Source organism: Ischnura elegans (genome assembly GCF_921293095.1).
Source record: "Ischnura elegans chromosome 13 unlocalized genomic scaffold, ioIscEleg1.1 SUPER_13_unloc_2, whole genome shotgun sequence".
NCBI lineage: Eukaryota > Metazoa > Arthropoda > Insecta > Odonata > Coenagrionidae > Ischnura > Ischnura elegans.
In genome coordinates, this window is record NW_025791658.1 from 5357651 (window position 1) to 5377797 (window position 20147).

A 20147-nucleotide genomic window follows, 5' to 3' on the forward strand; every position below is an offset into this window, starting at 1 on the left:
TCCTTCCAAAACTCTACGAGCAGCTTAACTTCTAAGGTTTTCGAAGAAAAATGAGATCGGGCGTGTTTTTGGAAATTTGGTCGTGTTTGTTCCCCTGTGTCTTAGCAACGGATCAGATGTATGAAAAATGAGTTTTTGTTTCATGATTATCAATTATTTTTTTGAGCACATACGTCCAGTTTCAAGTCTCTACCTCAAAAAACGCTATTTTAGACTTTTGTCCGGGTTTTTTTCTCCGATTTTGGACCACTCTGCATTGTTGCCAAAATTGTTGTGTCGACAGGGTTTGTATCTAAGGCATCCGGCAACAGTGCAAACTCGCGGCCAATCAGAGATCGCTTTGCTCTAAGTTTCTGCGCTTTAGAATTGGCGTTATTTCGCTAAAAAATTGTCGAGAAATTTGGTTCCAGTATCTTGGGATTAGCCAGGTGGTTGGGCAGAAATTTCGTCGGGGGGGGGGGTCCAAAATCAGGGGGGGAAATTTTAGATAAACAGGGAACTAAGTAGAAGGTTTAAAATTAATTTTAACACTTTTATTAATCGAAAAAAAACTTCATTTGTCATAGAAATTTTTTTGAAGTCATGATTATTCCATATTTTGTTTCCTTTTACGAAGTAAATTAATTTTTTTTAATTTCGGGGGGATCCAGACCCCCAGACCCTCCATTCGCTACGCCACCAGCATCAGCTATCCATTGTTAAAGTTTCGACGCGCAATTTGTCTTCAACATACATATTCCGGTTAGGCTATTCCTAAATCCCTTACGACACTTTCCAATTTATTGGCCAATCCATTGGATGTTGGACTGTAGTCCAACTGACACAAAACAATTTCTATTCCAATATCCTTTTCACAATATTGGACACGATTTCTTGCCCAATTTGGATTTCAGAACAGGTTCTATTTTCTCGCGGCGAATCTCCAATGAGAAGTCAGTCTTGTCGACTACTAGTGGCCAAAACTAGAAGCTCTTCGCAAAACATCCGGTTTGGCTGTAAACCATTGTCGCTTCGCCATAAAATTCGCTTGAAGTTCCCAAAATGAGGACGAAAGAAGTTATTTCTTAATATTGATAGAAGCGTAAAAATCATACGAAGACATATAACACGTAAAATCATCGGAATACAGTGGCGTTCTCTAGCGGGACTTTAGAGCACCATTATACCAATATTGTTGCAAATATTGGTACGTGTCGTACATTACGTAACGCCCAATAATTTAAACAATTTTGCACGCCGAATTATTGGCGTACAAATCGGAAAGTGTCACAGCCATAACGCAGCGCAGATAACCAAAAACCATTTCGTAATTTTAAAAAACTATATTTGCAAACAGTAATTCAGCGATTTAAGTAATTAAATAATTTAAAATTGGGATAAAAAAGAAAATAGAGGAATTAAAAAGCTTTCGTGAAACATTTTCGTTCTTCAGAAATTGAAAGAAGATTGAGGGAATATCGGGAATAGCTGGAGAGAAAGAAGAGGATGATAATGTTGTTGTATGACCCGGTATTCCCTCACGTGTTCATCAAAAAGGCAGCTTTTACTCCAATAAGGGGCATAGCCAGGAATTTCGTTCGGGGAAGGGGGGGGTCCAAATTGAGGGGGAAACATTTTGATAAACAGGGTACTAAGTAATGGATTTTCAACTGATACATTTTTTTGTTTAAAAAAAATTTTTTTAATTCATGATTTTTCAATGTTTTGTTTTCTTTTAAATGAATGTGTGAAAAATAAATGTGTTTTTATTAGGGGTGAGCCGATAATCTTTTTTTTCGATAACCGATACCCGATATTTAGTACCGATACCCGATATTTGGTACCGATACCCGATATTTAGTACCGATACCCGATATTTAGAACCGATAACTTGATCTCGTCCAATATTTCAATCAGAGTATGAATGAAAACTTCCTGATTTTCCTTGATGAGGTTAATACATAGATAACGTTATGGTAGAGGAAAAAATTATCGGATATCGGTGCTCCGATACCGATATGCCGATAGTCCAATATCGGCCAGTATTTATATCGGAATTAATTACCGGCTCACCCCTAGTATTTACCTCATCAAGGAAAATCAGAAAGTATTCATTAATACTCTGGTATCTAGGATTGAAATATTGGACCAGATCAAGTTATCGGATTTAAATATCGCTTATCGGCACTAAATATCGGGTATTGGTTATCGGAAAAAATATTATCGGCTCAACCCCAGTTCTTATATTTCGGGGGGGGGGGTTCGGACCCCCCCTCCTGTCTTCACACCTGACTCTAATCCCGTTACTAATCAGTCTGTATATGGCCATTTCGCATCGGTCATACATCAAAGGTTTCCGAAAAAAATACGCCGTCTTCAAGTTATCACGAAGCTGAAACTGCGATCAGATGCCGATCTCCTGAAAGGATAAGGAGAAAAAGAATTAATGGGCCTTCAATGTGAAATTTTAGGAATGCACAGTTAAAAAAAAAAGCTTGAATTATTATTTTATAAAATGTCTAGAAGAAAATATTAGCGATTGATTTTATCACTAAATATGAGCGCAGATAACCAAAAACCATTTCGTAGTTTATGAGAAAACGACATATTTGCAAACAGTAATTCAGCGATTTAAGTGATTAAATAATTTAAAAGTGGAATAAAAAAAGAAAATAGTGAAATAAAAAAGCTTTCGTGAAACAATGTTGTCCTTAAGAAATTAAAAGAAGAAATTGATACTACTTAGGGCTGTATTATATATTCACTATAGTCGGCGTCAAAATGATGAGCCGCTGAACTCTACAAATTTGTACCTGGACTTCAGTGCATGACATAACAATGAATAACATGTCAATTTAAAAGGAAATTTTATCCTCAACTCTGGTTTATTTCTTAATGAAGAATGGAGAACTTGCATGAATTTTTTTATTTCGTAGGCGGAGAGAAAATTATTTTCAGAATTCAACAAAGAAAACTGCATGTATATCTGAGTTTTCCTTCGCGAGATATTCAATGATAAATATAACGAATTTTAAATCGCGGGAAAAACTCCCTCACCCCCCAAGCCACTGCCGACGAAGCCTCGATGACGTCAAAGGTGCCTAAACATCACACGGAGCAATTGTTGTGATTGTTTGTAATAGTTGCCAGCAGTTGTGAGAACTTCGTTTGTTAGACGTGTTGATTATTTTCTATTTAAACATAAATATCCAACAATTGAGGCTCGGAAGCCCTCATATTTTGTATTATTTATAGTATTAATATCTAATTAAGGGCATTAAATATAAAACTGGAGCAGTTAAACCAAAAATTATATAATACCTAAATAACATCGTTGTCGGAGTCTGAGCCAAGGCCGTTTTTCAACGTGACATCTCCCGTTAAGCTACTGCTAATAATCACAGTGCCAGTGGTTGTAATGCACAAAGTTCGACAAAGGTTAAAAAATATCGGCCAAGAGTTATCAGTGTTCCATCGTGATTGAATTGTAAAAAGTGCTATTACGCTATCGATAAATGTCTAACAGTAAAGTAAAAATTGTCAGTGGCGTGTTCACCTTCGTTGTTCACCGTAGATATTACATTTCACGATCAAGCTATAAAAATCAAAACTGTATGTGAAGTTTGTTATTCTATTATTTCAACACATAGTATGTAGTGATAAAAGTCACCTGTGTCACTTACGTGGGCTAATTTAAGGTTTTAAATCAGTGAATAAATAGTTGTTTTCATCATAATGAGCTCTGTTATTAAAAGTTGAACATGATGAATATAAGAATGTGACAGTGACCACCAGTTTTTGATAAGAGTATTTGCCTATTTCCCACTATATTTTTATGGTATATGCTAGTATATTGTTTATGGATTTACATATATTATTGAAATAGGTTTTAGCTTGTGTGTGTGTGTGTGTGTGTTGGCAGCGGAACCGATTCGCGATCTCACATGTGGATTGTGTGCAAACTGTTTTGCTGTGAATTCGTGCCGTAGGACGGATAGGACTACCTTCTCCACTAATACGGCGTTGCCAAATTCAACAGCAAGGCTCGTAAGATTACGATCGTTACCCTCCAGTATAACAAGTTTCTTTTACATATCGATTTGCCGCCGAAATATAGCAATAATTTGTCTTAACAAATTCCATGAGGGTCGTGGCAACAATTTTTGGTTTCTTAGAAAAGGCTGGTGTCCTAACACCCCCTGCCACACGCTTTTTAGGCATCTTGCGGGGTATTATGTAGATGTGGATGAATTTCAGTTGTACTATTCGAACGAGCGGCAAAGTTATCATCCATTTTCTGATTACTCAAAACATACGAAGTGAAACGCTTGTACTTCATCATCCCGATGTCGCATTATTAATATCCCAAGTAATAATCGTGGCACAACAGCAATAGGAAAACTTGCCCAAGAATAACAGAACAAAATGAAGTGACGATGAGCAGCTAAATAATCCCTCAAAACAAATTTTACACCATGCGCTCAGCGTATTTCCCTACTCCCTACGGTTGTTTAGGCACCTATGATGTCACGCCTGGCCTCGGCAACGCTCGGGTGTCTTCGCGCAGTGGTCGGCTCAGAGAAATTTGTCTCGATTTTAAATGCAATTTTTTTTATTTCTTTTGATGTTGAATGGAGAAACTTAAGGTATATTTGCGAGCTAATATATCTATTTGACTTATTCAAAATAGTTTTTAGATCAAACGACGACCCATGCAAGTTCCCCATTGATGACGTCATGTCGCCCGTTTGCTGCGTCGTCGCAGAAAAATCTGATCGTGTCGGATTTTCTCTGCGTGAAGTCGGCAGTTCGCCGGCGATTTCGAATTGGTGTTTGTTTACGGGAAGCTTATAGGTGTGCAAATATGCAGGAGAAGCTCCAATGGGAGTGACGTTTGTTATTAATTTCATTATTCACCATTATGTTGAAGTTTTAAGCATAGATATTACGTATATTTCCCAAACATAAGACAAATGTTAACCCTAGACTAGATTACAATCACTGAGGAGCATACATTAGCATAACATATACCCGTCAATCGCATCAAAAGCTAAAAACAGCGTGAGAGCTCCTTGTTGGTGACTACAGTCGTTTAAATGCAAATTTATATCTTATAATTGTGCTATATAATAACCTTCTTAGTAGAAGATTTTATTTATATAACATGTCTGGGACACTCTATTTGAACATCAGTTATCATAAATGAATGTTCCTGATAATTTTTCACGTTACTCATGTACACTGAGTGTATGTAATTTGTCATTTTCCATATATTCCGAGATAGGAAATAAAATTTGAAGGTCTTAATAATGCATTGGCAAGGGCCGTCATTACATGCATGATTATCGACATTATGGTCACCACATTAACTTCAAATGATAATTATAGTTAAGAAGAATTTTTAAGATATAAAATTGCGCAAAAATGTAAAAAAACAACATAAACAGGGTGTCCCATTTATCTTGACCACCCTAAATTACTTTTTGTCCAGATGCAATTTCAAAACGTGTCAAGCAAATGTTCATTATCCGTCAGGGGGACATTTAATCAGCATGACTGCCTTCCTTGTAGCTTTGTTAATTACAAAGATGTGAACAGCGGTATGTCTTTTTATATGGCACCCTATATTTTTTATTCGGCAATTCATTTCCTCTCCAAAAGACTTATTCAGGAATGTAGCAAAGTGGACCATTAACATAAATACAACGTTATGAAAACATAAGAAGATCGTCCACTTACTGGAGTTAGCAGTAAACAAATGACAAGCAAGTCAAAACATAACACAAAAGTCACTTCGAGGCCGGGACCACAACCGCGTCCACGTCCAGGGTGCCATTTAAAAAAGACATACCGCTGTTCATATCTTTGTGAATAACAAAGCTACAAGGAAGGCATGCTGATTAATGCTGATGCTGATTAATGTCCCCCTGACGGCTAATGAACATTTCGCTACCTTGGTTTGACAAGGGTCTAACCGACATTTTTGCAAAAGTTGGTGTTTTCAGTCAAAATAACTAAGTTTATGTTTCTCTATGAGTTCACCGGTTTTTATTCCTCTATGTAAAATAATAACAGATTCAGAACAGTGAAAAAGTTCCAACTGCAAGGTGAAAAAACTAATATTTGGTGTGACAAGGTTCTAACTGCATTCTACTTATTTTATTACTCATACAAACATGTAAAAAAATAAGAAAAATAACATATTTTATTAAAGTAATAATTTCTAGTGTATCTAGTGGATCACTAGTGTATTGCCAAAAATCAAAAACAAATTCCTATTAATAATAGAAATAGAGCAGTTTAAAACTTTGACAAGGTTTTTCTCAAAACCAGCTGAAGGTCAGTTAGAACCTTGTCAAACCAAGGTAGCGATTTGCTTGACACATTTTTGAATTTGCATCTGGACAAAAAGTTATTTCGGGTGGTCAAGATAAATGGGACACCATGTATATACAGTGCGATTGTCTCCAAATCATAAGATGATATGCTCTCGGACCGATTAATAGGACCCGACGCTTTTCGCCTTTCATTTTTTTCGCAACGCAGATCTGTGAAGGGCCAAATTTGCTGTGACGCGGCGGGAGCTCTCGTGGCGTCAACGCAACGCCGAACTCTGAAGGCACCCTCAATCTACCTTCTGCCTCGTTCGCATTAAGATTGTCCGAGTGATCGCCGTAACGATAGTTGGCCGAACTAGCCGTGTGAATACATGTCCTGACAATAGTTGACGTAGTTCCGAACGTTGCCACTTTACAATGGTTAGGCGCTGGGAGACCGGAAACGGAAGCGACAAGAGAAAGAGGAAAAGCTCTTGAAACTCAATTTTTTCATGTATTCGTCCTAGGAAGGAAGAATATGGGCGGAAGAAAAATTATTCGTTAAATACACGCTGAGCACAGTAATATCTTGGCCCTGCATACCTCAACAGCTTTGCTAATCGTCAATTTCCCGTGCACTTTAGATATCAGCACTAGAGGGCAGCACAGGTGTTAACAATCGTCGTGTGAAAGCACGATAGTTTCGACAATCGCTGGAACAATCGTAATGTGAATGAGGGATTACCTCTTCAGACTCCTGGTGCAGTTTGGCAACGACGCGGTCCTTGTAATACTCCAGCAACAATGGCAGTTGATCTCTGATCTTGTTCTCCGCCAATATGGAACCATATTCGGCACCCAACCAGGGCACTGACGATATCAGGTAAGCCTCCTTCTCCAACGGCGATTCCAACAGCACCGCGTTCCCCATCGGCAGTTCCAATTCCTCTCCGTTCCGCTGTCTAGCCTCCGCCAGAGCCAAGATGGCGCCGAAGAGCGACTGGTTCGCGAAGTCCCCTTTGACGTACGGACGTCCTCCGTTCTGGAAAGACATTCCGATGGCCAAAAGAGACAGCTTTTGCGCCAACTGCGGAAGCAACCACCTTTCCGAAGCACAGAGGGCACCAAGATACACCACCTGACGGAGAAAAGCATCCACAGTAGGGTAGTTTCCTTCATCAAAGAAAACGAAAGGCATTGATTGCGATTCGTTGCCCACCATTAGTGTATTCATCATATACAAATTATTTGGTTTCATAAATCCCATTTTAGACGAATGTTAATGGTCAATTTTAACCACATTTGAAAAAGGCCAGATTGGCGCCCATGCGATTCCACTCCACGTGACGTCACAGGGACCTAGTTTCTATACGAGTAGATAGGGGTTTTACATCGTCTGAGATTACTAATGCATGCACGAGGCACAGAGCTAGGGGAAACATGTCTTAATAATCACCTATTAAAACTGGCTAAGATCGGAAAGTTTTCTTCGTTTGATAAGGTATTAATATTCCTTATTTAAGCCAAGTGCTACCAGCTAGCAGCCTGCGCCTAGCGGCGCACATGTCCTCGCCACAAGGTCACCTCACTTTGCGGCAGCAGGAACCAGAATGACGCCTCACGGGCTTTTCCCGGCATTCATACTTAGCGATCGCGTTTTCGCGCGCTTGAAATTTTTCACTTTTCATTTAATCGCGAAAAATAGATATCGTCATCTAAAAATCTAAAAGCGTGAAGTGCGTACTCCAGGAGAAATAATCTTTCGATTTAGGCAATAAAAAAATAATAGGAAACCACCCCATCATAATTGAATGGGAGTTCATTTTTTTCATTTTCCAAATATTTGGGAGGGGCGGCGTCCGAGAGGCCTTGTGGTCAAGCCAAGGTTTATGCATGAAAAAATTATAATAATTCTGTTGAAATATCTAGTGTGTTATTCAAAAAGGAGACTGAAATTCTAAGGACAAGCAGAAGATATAGTCCTCCTAACGTCGAAAATAAGAGGCTAGTCAGTATACTTCTTCTGATGGTGTACCTATTATGTACAGAATTTTCAGGGCTGTGTTTGAATCCTTTTTTTCAAAGAATTTCACCATTATTAGTTAATTTTTTTTAGCATTTACACTAAATAAACTGTCAAAGAGCTTAAATAGCTTTCATATGTGTGCACGCTAATCTAAGTTAGCCGTAGATTTAAAAAATTAGAAATCTGAAACTTAAAATTCGAAAACTTTTATTCACCCAAAAATTGATGTATGGGTAGCGGATGACGTCTGCAGAAATATTTATCTTATTTTAAAATTCAATAGTATATATGAATTTCGCCAACATTAAATATGTGTTGTGCGTCGTTCCTAATGTTTGTGTAACGGGTTGCATAAACATCAGGATAATTTATCACACGAGAGTAGATAGCATCGCCGTGATGCCATTAATAAATTGTTTAATAAAAATTCAAATGAATATACAAATCCTTTTTTTGTTTTTTCATCACATTTTCGAAAAATAAGGTGAATGCACACAAAAATTATGATTTAGTAGAAAATGTTAAGATTTTTAGAATGAGAAGTCTCGAAATTTAATTTATTTTTAAACGTTAATTTGATTTGACTTCTCTCTTTAATTTAAATTTAATTTAATTTAATTAGCTCTGGGTTAGAAAGCATGGGCGTACCCAGTGAGGGGGCAGGAAGGAGGGGGGGACAGCTGCCCCCCTCCCCCCTCAGAAGCAATAATCACTTAAGTCTTTAAGCAAAATCAGTACTGAATTGAAACGAAAGCAATCAACAAATTTTCTTTAAACCCACAAAAATGATATCTATCAGTATAAGATATGTAATTAAAATAAAACTATTTTTTCACGGAAATAATCTCATAAACGAATAAAGCACTGTTATAATTTTCTTAAAATGTTGGTTTTATTCTCCTTTTCCATGCTAAAATGTCACAACATGGCTTGCCCCCCCCCCTCCCCCTAGACCGTGGCTTGCCCCCCCACCCCTAGTTATGATCCTGGGTACGCCCTTGTTGGAAAGGTTTAACTATTTTATTACCTTTTCTTGCAAGTCAGCATACGCCATCACCGTGCTGCCATCTCTCTCCGCGCCATTGAAGTAGGTCACGTTGGTCTTCAAATTTCCAATGTCATCCGAATCGAAATCAACCAGAACTTTGACATCGGATTTGAACCTCAGATACTCCAATACCGAAGACACCAACCCACCGCACGAATAGAGCCGCTCGTACATGAAAAACATGCGGTCCGCGTTTCTTTTGTTCGCCGGTATGACGCTGGTCTTCGACATCAGCGCCTCTATGCATTCCTTTCCCGCCTTCTGATCTTCAGCTGTTCGCAGCTCCGGTGCCTTTTTCCTCTGACTGTTCAGAGCTTCAACAATATCCTGTTTGATTCCTTGTCGTAGCAACGGTGCATTGTCGATTTTCGTCAGCACGTCTGCGATCGAATTCTTCAGTGTTGCCAACTCTCCCGAAACATTTCTGACGATTTCGCCTTTGAATTCGTCGATGGACAGTCGGACATCGTCCAGTTCGTCGCGAGTCAAAAGAGACGTTCTTCCGATATTGATGTCAACGACAATGTCTCGGATCTGCAATACAACGAATTGAACACATGAAGAAAAAAATTACATATAAATGGGGAACGTGCATGAAATTTGTTCATCATGCTAGTAAGTCTCGTTGAATAGACAATTTTCTCACGAGTCCAAATATATAAGCCAAAACTCTCCCAGCACTCCACAAGCGTAATAAAAATGCTAACTAAAAGTGCTCGAATATCGCTTGCTGTCACGTGACCTGAAACGCCTTCTAACGTCATCGCACGGTACACCATTCACTTCGCTAATGCCTTGTCTACACTACACACTTAACTTAAGTGACTTCACTTAAATATAATCTTAAATGTGGTGCGGTAGCTACACTTGAGCTTTAAGTCGACTTCAGCACCGTGATTGTCTATATCGGGAAACAGTTATGTTGACAGATGAAGGTCTAGGAGAGCAATTAGTGATTCTTTGATCCAAAGCGACTGTTATTTGAAATAAACTTCCACACTCCGTGAATTAGCCATTTTGGATTTAGAAGGTTAAAAGGAAAGACCGATTTCAGTTCCTGAGGGAACGCTATATGGCGAGAGGTGATGGAGCCAGAGGAATTTAGAATTACTAAGCGTGACTTCGTGGAATGACATATTCATAACGTAAACAAAAACACTTATTGCTAGTCAAATTCCACTGCTTTATTAAAACCATTGATGTTAAATTCAACCATTAATTCCTCCCACGTCCAATGAAATCGCCACATCTTATCTCCCTCGGCATCCCTAGGACTAACATTAAAGCCCTATGCAATAGTTTCAATAACAGTGTGTGGGAAGTTACTGAGTGCATTCGTTTACGTTATTTTCGATTATGACACCATGGAAAATAAACTGTTTTACCGGATCTTCTGCCGTCGTCTCATTGTCAGTCTTAAAATTCCTTAAAACGTTTCTAAGTTTTATAAATCGAGTTTCACCGTGAGCAACAGGCACAGCAATTAGTTTTCACGGAAATAAAACCAACAATAAGATGAGAAACACTACAAAATAAATTCGTCGAATTAATATCCCCAACACTAGAAATTAACTAACGAAATAGAACGCTCAATAACCACATCATACAATACAGCACAACTTAGAACATAATCAACGGGATGATGTGAGATGGGTATTATGTGCCATTTACAACACATGAAGAGCTTCAACCGTGCGGAAACAGTTGCCTACGCAATTTAAGTTGGGTTCTAAGATGACTTAAGTGGAGGTGTACTTAAATGAAGCTGGTGACACCTACACTACCAACTTAAATACAGAGCCAACTTAAGTAGTCACTTAAGTTACTAGTGTAGACCCGGCATAAGAGATTAGAGCGGTAGAGCCTTGAATGTAAATTATCGAAGTAAAACTCATCAACGATCTTTGTAGTAGTTCCTCAAAGGTCAAACTGACTTAAGAGGGATTTAAGAAAGCACAACACGACATTTACTTCCGGCCGACTCCTTCATGGCGGCTGATTTTCTTAAATATAGCGATTGCTTCCAAATCTCGCCAAACAATCCCCTTCATTTGTTTCGATAACGCCTTGGCAACCCAACATATTCACAATCTGCTGTTTGACGTTATAACAGCAATTATTTTCTCCAAATATGCGTTTGAGCCCCTACATTGACAGTTTTTCTATCCACTGTCTCAGTCTGTCATCGGTGGATACCGCGCCGTGACGTCAAGCTCCGATGACTTAGTGCTTTCAAGCAGCCGATGAAGATTAATTTTCAAAGACTCATAACTCAACTAAAAAGCATTATTCATTCGCGAAAATTTCGGCGAGTGTGTTTGAGGTTGGGACCTTTTCTTCTAGTGCTTTGAAAAAATTGTGCATATTCCCTATTGCGCTATTGACCTGTTGTGTTATACAGGGGCGGCCAGGGGTGATTGGAGGCCCTTCGCTGGGGTTCATGATGGGGCCCCAGCTAAGGGACTTGTAGGGGGGTTCGACGGTACCCCCCCCCCCCCCCGGAAAGAAATTGGGAAATTGCAAGCTCGGACATGGATTTTGACGCAATTGTGGATCTTAAACACCAGAATAATTGAATAAAAAAGTAATTACGAAAGAAAACACAGTATGATGAGCGATGATTACACAGATTATACAATTTAATGATGTATTATCGTTCTTTTACCAAGATATTTCGTGAACTTGTGCCTTGAAACTGTGCTGAAATCTAAAAAAACATCATAAATGACCTTTACGAATTAACATTTTAAAAAAGCATACGCTTCTCTTTTTATCTTATAAAACTTTCATTTCTAATATAATATATTTACACTCAGTAGGATGAGGTGTACAGCAACTAATGAACTAAGAATTTTAGAGTAGGGTAGTTACCTTCATCAAAGAAAACAAAAGGCATTGATTGCGGTTCCTTACCCACAATTAGTGTATTCATAATATACTAATTATTTGCTTTTAGAAATCCCAGTTTAGACAAATGACAATGGTCAATTTTAAATTCATTTGAAAAAGGCCAGATTGGCGCCCATGCGATTCCACTCCACGTGACGTCACAGGGACCTAGTTTCTACACGAGAGGATAGGAGTTTTACATCGTCTGAGATTACCAATGCATGCATGAGGCACAGAGGTCAGGGAAACATGTCTTAATAATCACCTATTAAAATTGGCTCAGGTCAGAAAGTTTCCTTCGTTTGATAAGGTATTAATAATCCTTATTTAAGCCAAGCGCTGCCAGCTAGCAGGGTACTCTGCTACCTGATAGCATCCTGCGTCGTATCAGCGCTCAAAGCCTCGCCCATAGGTCACCTCACTTGCGGCAGCGGGAACCAGAACGACGTCACACGGGATTTTCCCGGCATTCACACTTAGCCGTCGCGTTTTCGCGCGATTGAAATTTTTCACTTTTCATTTAATCGCGAAAAATAGATATCGTCATTTAAAGATCTAAATACGTGAAATACGTACTCAAGGAGTAAATATCTTTCGTTTAAGGCAATAAAAAATAATAGGAAACCACCCTATTGGTATCCAAGTGGTAGCCATCGTCTCTATTAAAAGTGCCCGTCCGGTCTATTTCAACTGTTGTCATCAACAAACAACCAGACGCGGTAGCACCGGAAGAATGGAGATTTTGGAATAACTACACAAGCTTGAAGTCACACAAGACCGGGCTTTGAGGACAATGGCGGGCGCCCCCTGGTACGTACGCAACATATATATCCATGAAAACCTTCACATTAACACAATACCACAATTCCTGGACGACACCGCAAAAGCCTTTGAAGACTCCCTACAAAAAAAGGGGCAGTCGTGGGACTGGCCGACAGAAGTGAAAACTGAAATAAATATTATCCATTTATTTTTTACATAGATTTAATATTATAAATAACTAATTTTTCTTACTCATTATAAATATCATTTTTATAAAATAAATATCATATTTTTTCCTACTCATTATAAATATCCTCATCATTATAAATACTCATTTTTCAACAAAAATTGAAATTATTTTTTTTCAGCGAACTGTTCATTATTAAATATATATTAAAAATACGATGTGTATGAATAGAAAGTAACATCATTTATATATTAAAATATAATATGCTTGTATTTATTTTATTTAATATGCTTTAAACCTATAATTGCTCACTATGCACATAAAAGAAACTGCCTTAAATTGTACTGACCTGTATTTTTATAGCGTGTACACTCTTCTGCACGTTCATGCACGAGCTCTTTATATTTAATGAACTTAAACAATATACAATATAGATTTTTAGTTTCAATTTTAATATTTTTAAAACAAAAAGAATTTAACAGTCTATATATTAACAATATATTAACAAAGTGTATATATTAATATCTATTAAAAGTCTACAAAATAATACGCACTGTATAGAAAAAGTACATATGTACAGTATAGAACCAGAAGCAGACAGATGCCAGTATTCAGTATGTAAAAGTATAGCTGTGACGCAACCTATACCATTGTATACACTACACATATGTATATCTCGCTGTAGCGATCGCGGTGTCGGGTCGGTGACGATCACGCGAATTCTATGCTTTTTCCCCATCCCGCAAAAGTGCTTAACGCCGCTAAAGAAGTTTTCACTTCAAAAATCATTTCAAATGAATTATGACACGTTTTCAGCAACGTTGTAACTGTTTTAGTGCGAAAACTAAATTCGCAGAAAAGCTTATCGGGTTTTCCACCGGTTGATGTCGTCCACGTCTCCCTTGACGTTTCGAGCAGCAACTTGCTGATCATCCTCAGGCGATCTACCCGGTGGAAAACCCGAGAAACATTTCTGCGACTGATACGCCGGGAAAACCTAAGATCATGCGTAAAACTAAATTTGTTTTTGTGTAGTCTAGAATTTAATTATCTGTACGCATATTTTGAATGTTACTCTGCTAAGTTTGTAGGCAACAGCAAGTTTTGACTTTAGCAAGGTATAACTTGAATTGATTGCGTCACTTTATTTTTCAACTTATGTTTTGGAATTTAAAATAAAACTCCTACATTAACCCATTATAACCCATTGTTGCTACTAAGCAACATCAAAAAAGTAAAAGTTTTTTATGTATCCAGGAAATATATATAAACTACGCATTATTTTGTGGTGTAAAGTTCATTGACGAAACATTTAACTGCCACAATAATTATGATTGGGTCCAAAATTTTCAAGTTTTGAAAAGTAAAAATCTTGAAATTTGATTTCTGCCAGAAGCAGCTCTTTGTTAGAAAGGATTAAGTCTCTGTTAGCTGAATTTCTTCGGGGGTAAGACTCGTATTTTTCAATAAAAATCGGATACATTCAGCCCATGTTAGTCATAATTCATGGTTTTACGTGTGCATGTTTATGACGTAATGATACAAACATATCTCTAGTATTAAAACCTGCATTTCAGTTGCATTAAAATCGTAGACATGTACTACTCGTTAGAAAAATGATAAAAATATATACCAAAAGTATTCGCATATTTTATTTTCTTCGAAATTTCAATAATGGGTCAATTTTTAGTGCGCTGCAGAATACAGAAATCAGTTTTATCATTCCAAATTTAGTACAGTAGATTCCGTTTAATGGGTCTACCGGTTACTTGGGGCAGCCGCTTAATTGGGGCAGATCTTGAAGAACAGAACCCCATAGAGGAATATCCCAGAGTATTCTCCGCTTAATTGGGACAGTATGCCGCTTTATTGGGACATGAGTCGGTGACATAGACTCTATACTCGCGACGAAAGTAAATTTTTTTGTTTTCAGAATACACCTTTTTTATATTTTCCTCCTTTGATTTACTCTTATTTTTCACAAATGTTCCTATTCTTGCCCTATTTTGAAAGTTCTTGTTATTATAATATCCGCAAGAGGATAGGACTTTTCTTTATTAAGACTTAGAAAAGACGTTAGAGCGTAGGTTTCCGCGGCGATGGTCTGATCTCTGCATTTCTCCAGGGTTTTCTTCCGCGTCAGGTTGTTGGTTGATTGACAACAGTTTCGCTGGCTGTCCTGCCAGCGTCTTCAGGTAAGAGACTTCCTCCCCGGGCCCAAGGATATCATTCCCCAAGAACTGTATGAGGGGGTATACAAGGTGCCCTGCTCCTGCGGAAAATCCTACATAGGGGAAACTTGCCGCTCCATGCATGTGAGGATTAAAGAACATCAGAGGGCGACCAATAACAAGCAGTTTCAGCTCTCTGCCATCGCCGAACATGCATGGTCGGAACCCGGCCATGACATTAAATTTGAGGAGAAGAAACTTTTAGTTAAGGAGTGCCGATACTTCCCTAGACAAATCAGGGAAGCGATAGAAATTCAAAAAACACCTTTGAATTTCAATAGAGAAGATGGATACTTCCTTCACAGCTCATGGAAAAGAGTCATCAAAGAGAGAGCCAATCAGAGAGAAGCACCCACTCAGACAGCCAATCACAGTGCAGCTCCCATCCAGCCTACAGTATATAAGCGAGGCAGAAACCAACAGCCGACACCTTCGACCTGAAGACGCTGGCAGGACAGCCAGCGAAACTGTTGTCAATCAACCAACAACCTGACGCGGAAGAAAACCCTGGAGAAATGCAGAGAACTTAGAAAAGACATTCATTCAGCGTCGCCCGAGGCTGTGAAAAATATTTTTAACTTAATTATTATAATTATTCAAAATGACAATAATTTAACTAAACTCACTGATTCATTAATCAAATTAATAGTTTAATAAACTCATGTTGCATTATAAACACTCTTTAGTCTTCATTCTATCATTTCAACGTTCGTTTAAGCCCGTATACAGGATAGTTCGCCTAATTGGGGCAACCGCTTAATTGGGGCAAAGTGCACAAGCCCCGATATGTCCCAATTAACCGGAAACCGGATAGATATGCGAATTCGTTTTTCCCCCGAACCATAAAGGACTTTAATAAACGCTAGTCCCAACTTCGTATGAGCACTTAATTTTTTTTAGCTGTAAACGGCTGGTGTCCTAACACCCCCTGCCACACGCCTTTTAGGCGGCTTGCGGGGTATTATGTAGATGTATATGTAGATGAATCTACTGTATAATGTAGGAGAAAAAGGAAAAAGCAAACAAAAATGACGGATTACATGCCTATTTTACAGATCGCTTTTTATCATGGACGCAGCTAGGAATTAAGGCTTTGGGGGGGATTTGGGGGGGGTTTAGGTGCAACTAATACCGGGGTGTGTGGGGGTACGGTATACACACCAGGATAAGCGTTAGGTGCGAGATTAATAAATTGCGGAATTTAAGATAAATGGTTCAAAATGTTGTTACCCCATTAATCCCGTTGCGTTAACGCAACATTATTGAATCCTAATTCTCAGAACAAGTTCCTACTATTAGAATAGTTTTATCTTCGATTTACTGACTTTTTTTAAGTATCTCTAGTTCTAATTTTGTCATTTCCGCCAACATTTTCATTCGTATAATTGTATTTTTTGACAAACGTTGACGTTGACAAAGATGGAAAGAAAAATGGCCAGATATCAGCTGAAAATATACAAAAAGAAGACTAAGATATCAGTTTGCAGTAAAAGAGAGGAGGCTAAAACAAACATCAACCTAGGAAAGCATAAGCTTGAAGAGGTGAACGAGTTCTCTTACCTGGGAAGCCGAATTACCAGCGATGGACGGAACAAGAAAGAAATACACAGTAGAATAGCGCAGGCGAAGAGGGCTTTCTACAAAAAGAAGAATCTTCTTACAGCTGAAAATACCAGCATAGAAGTAAGGAAACAATTCATCAGATGCTACATATGGAGTATGTTTCTCTATGGAAGCGAGGCTTGGACGTTGACAGCAGCAGAGAAGTCAAGAGTGGAAGCATTCGAAATGTGGTGCTACCGAAGAATGATGAAGATAAAATGGATTGACCGTGTGAGTAACGAGGAAGTGCTAAGGAGAGTAGGAGAAAAGAGAAGCCTCCTAAAAACATTAAGCAGAAGAAGGGACAACTTAGTTGGCCACATTTTGAGGCACGATGGTCTGATGAAGACAATCGTTGAGGGACTAGTGGAAGGGAAAAGGGGCAAGGGACGGCCCCGAATGAGTTATATAGGACAGGTTATAAAGGATGTAAAAGAGAATAAATATGTAGCTATGAAGAGATTAGCGGATAGGAGAGAGAAATGGAGAGCTGCGTCAAACCAATCTTAGGATTGTTGACTAATGATGATGAATTGTATTTTTATGACTGATGGCGTTTTGCATAAAAATCGATGCTCGCATACGAGACACCCTAGGGAAAGTGACATACCCCAGCATGTCCGTTGAAAGGCAGAATGGGGAATTTCCTCCGAAGGAATACTGATTGACTCCCGGCGAAGATGTCGAGTGTGCAAATCAGGATAAAAAACAAAAGATGTAACCTAAGTTTTAAAAATTACTTTCTTTGTATCTATTTACGGCAGTTTTCCCAGCGTTGCGTATACGCAGCATAGTGAAAATCATATAACGTGATGAAAATATTTTTATTCCAAAAACTCATCTTAATTAGGCCAAATTTAATCAGAAAATGCGAAAAAAAACGAAGTTAAAAGCTCTACATACAGTCTGGGGAATAATGGGTTAATAGTTCAAATGGTTTTACGACTTCCTGAGAGATATTTTATAAATACTTCCACTATTCTATTAGTAATATCAATCCAATTAAGTTGAAATGAATTAAACTTTTAAAAAATTCTGAGCTCTGGGGGGGGGGGGTTCATCCCCCAGAACCCCCCCTCGCTGCGCCACTGCATTCTATGTCAATTACTTCAAAATGAACAAGTTTAAACACAATGCGATGCCGTTCTTTTATCATTTCATCATAATTTCGTCTGCATGTAGAATTTGAGTCTAACCATTCTTTTTTGGCTAAGCATTAAATAATATGTTTGTTTTTTATGGTGATGGGAAAATTATTTAAACAATGTGACTTGGCTAACACGATATCACTGTCACATTTATTATTAAATGCTTGTTAAATTTGTAATTAAAAAATACTCTTTGGAAAAGTAATCAGTTGTATGACTATTTTATTTTCAATTGCGTGTTGGCTGTCACGTGAGTTTAATAGACTAAATCTTTCAGATAAATTCAAGAGCAGTGTCTTTTCTAACGAAGTTAACCATATCTTGCGGACGCCAACGTACTACGGAAGATCAGATCATATAAATAAAATAAGAGAGATAGATTGCAGAACAGACAGATTCCGAATGTCATTTTTTCCACGATCAATAAGAGATTATAACGGCAGCAATAGAACTCGTAAATAGATTGCATGACTTGTAGTGTAGCTTACTAATCTATGTAAAAATTAATGCATGTTTCTTAATTCAATTATTATTTCTAACAGCATATAGTAGTATAGTTTCTTAGTATATGGGACGTTTTTTGACGGTGTGGTGTGCATGGGGGAATGCATGCTGCATGCTGGTGATTGATCACCCCCTGCCAAACACCCTAGAGGTGCCTCGCAGGGTATTATGTAGTTGCAGATGAGTTCTTCTGACGTCAAGCATTTAATAGACGTGATATGATCTTCACTTTTTTTTTTTATTTTTAGTCCCTAATTCAAGCGGGATACTGTCTTATCCGGAAAATAATGTTGTGTCCGATAGATTCCGAAGAAGAGAGTTTTCACTGTACATTTTTCTATTTAGTAACGTACCCACCTTTTTTATTTCTTCATTCAGATATTTCAAATGAGACTTGATTTCTTCCATTTTGTATAGTGAAGATAAGAGAAGGTGAATTTCACGTTACCGATGACACCTTATGTTCAGTGTGGCAGGGTAGACCTACTGTTGCCTATATTTTTCTTTGATTCAGGAAGATATGATAGGTATCCAATATTATGGTTTCCTGCGGAATGGAAGAGAAAAGAAAAGAAACATTACTTACCAGCTCTTAAGACTTGGGCAACAAGGTAGTTTCCATCACCAAAGAAAACGAAAGGCATTGAAATGCGATTCGTTGCCCACCAATAGTGTATTCATTACATACAAACTATTTTGTTTTAGAAATCCCAGTTTAGACGAATGTTAATGGTAATGGAGTCCCCTTGCTCCATTTGCTATATTTTTATTTCATGTATTTGTCCTAGGAAGGAAGAATATGGGCGGAAGAAAAATTATTCGGTAAAAATACACGTTGAACACTGTAATATCTTGTCCCTGCATATCTCAACAGCTTTGCTAACCGTCAATTTCTCGTTCACTTTAGATGTCAGCACTAGAGGGCAGCACAGGTTTTAACAATCGTCGTGTGAATGCACGATAGTTCCAACGATTGCTGGAACACGCGTAATCTGAACGAGGCATAACTAAATTTATTGTAACAATGAGACTTAGCAACCACAAACAAATTACACAACATTGAGCAGCTCTGAGGATGAGCCCATAGTTGGAGATTGAAACGTTAGCTATTATGGCAAAATTAACCCGGAAGGAATCCCGAAAATAGTTAATCCACATTATTCGCCGGGAAAGCATCAAATCATATTTCTACCAGCTCTTTTCATAGCTCATAATGCGGGCAGAATATGAAGGAATTTCCTGAACAGGATAGTTTACTTCATCAAAGAAAACGAAAGGCATTGATTGCGATTCCTTACCCACCATTAGTGTATTCATAATATACTAATTATTTGCTTTTAGAAATCCCAGTTTAGACGAATGGCAATGGTCAATTTTAACCGCATTTGAAAAAGGCCAGATTGGCGCCCATGCGATGCCACTCCACGTGACGTCACAGGGACCTAGTTTCTATA

General features: G+C 38.2%; 1 protein-coding gene across 1 annotated transcript in view; it reads right to left on the reverse strand.

Moving 5' to 3' along the window:
• Positions 1–239: 239 nt before the first annotated feature.
• The window catches only part of LOC124172713, a 33533-nt gene continuing 13625 nt past the window's right edge, over positions 240–20147 (reverse strand). The window contains exons 2-5 of the mRNA XM_046552182.1: positions 19051–19240; positions 9350–9904; positions 7042–7434; positions 240–2398 (exon numbers count right to left, since the gene is read on the reverse strand). Of these exons, the coding sequence (XP_046408138.1) occupies positions 2384–2398; positions 7042–7434; positions 9350–9904; positions 19051–19101 (1014 nt within the window). The 5' untranslated portion in view covers positions 19102–19240 and the 3' untranslated portion in view covers positions 240–2383. The remainder of the gene's footprint in view (positions 2399–7041; positions 7435–9349; positions 9905–19050; positions 19241–20147) is intronic.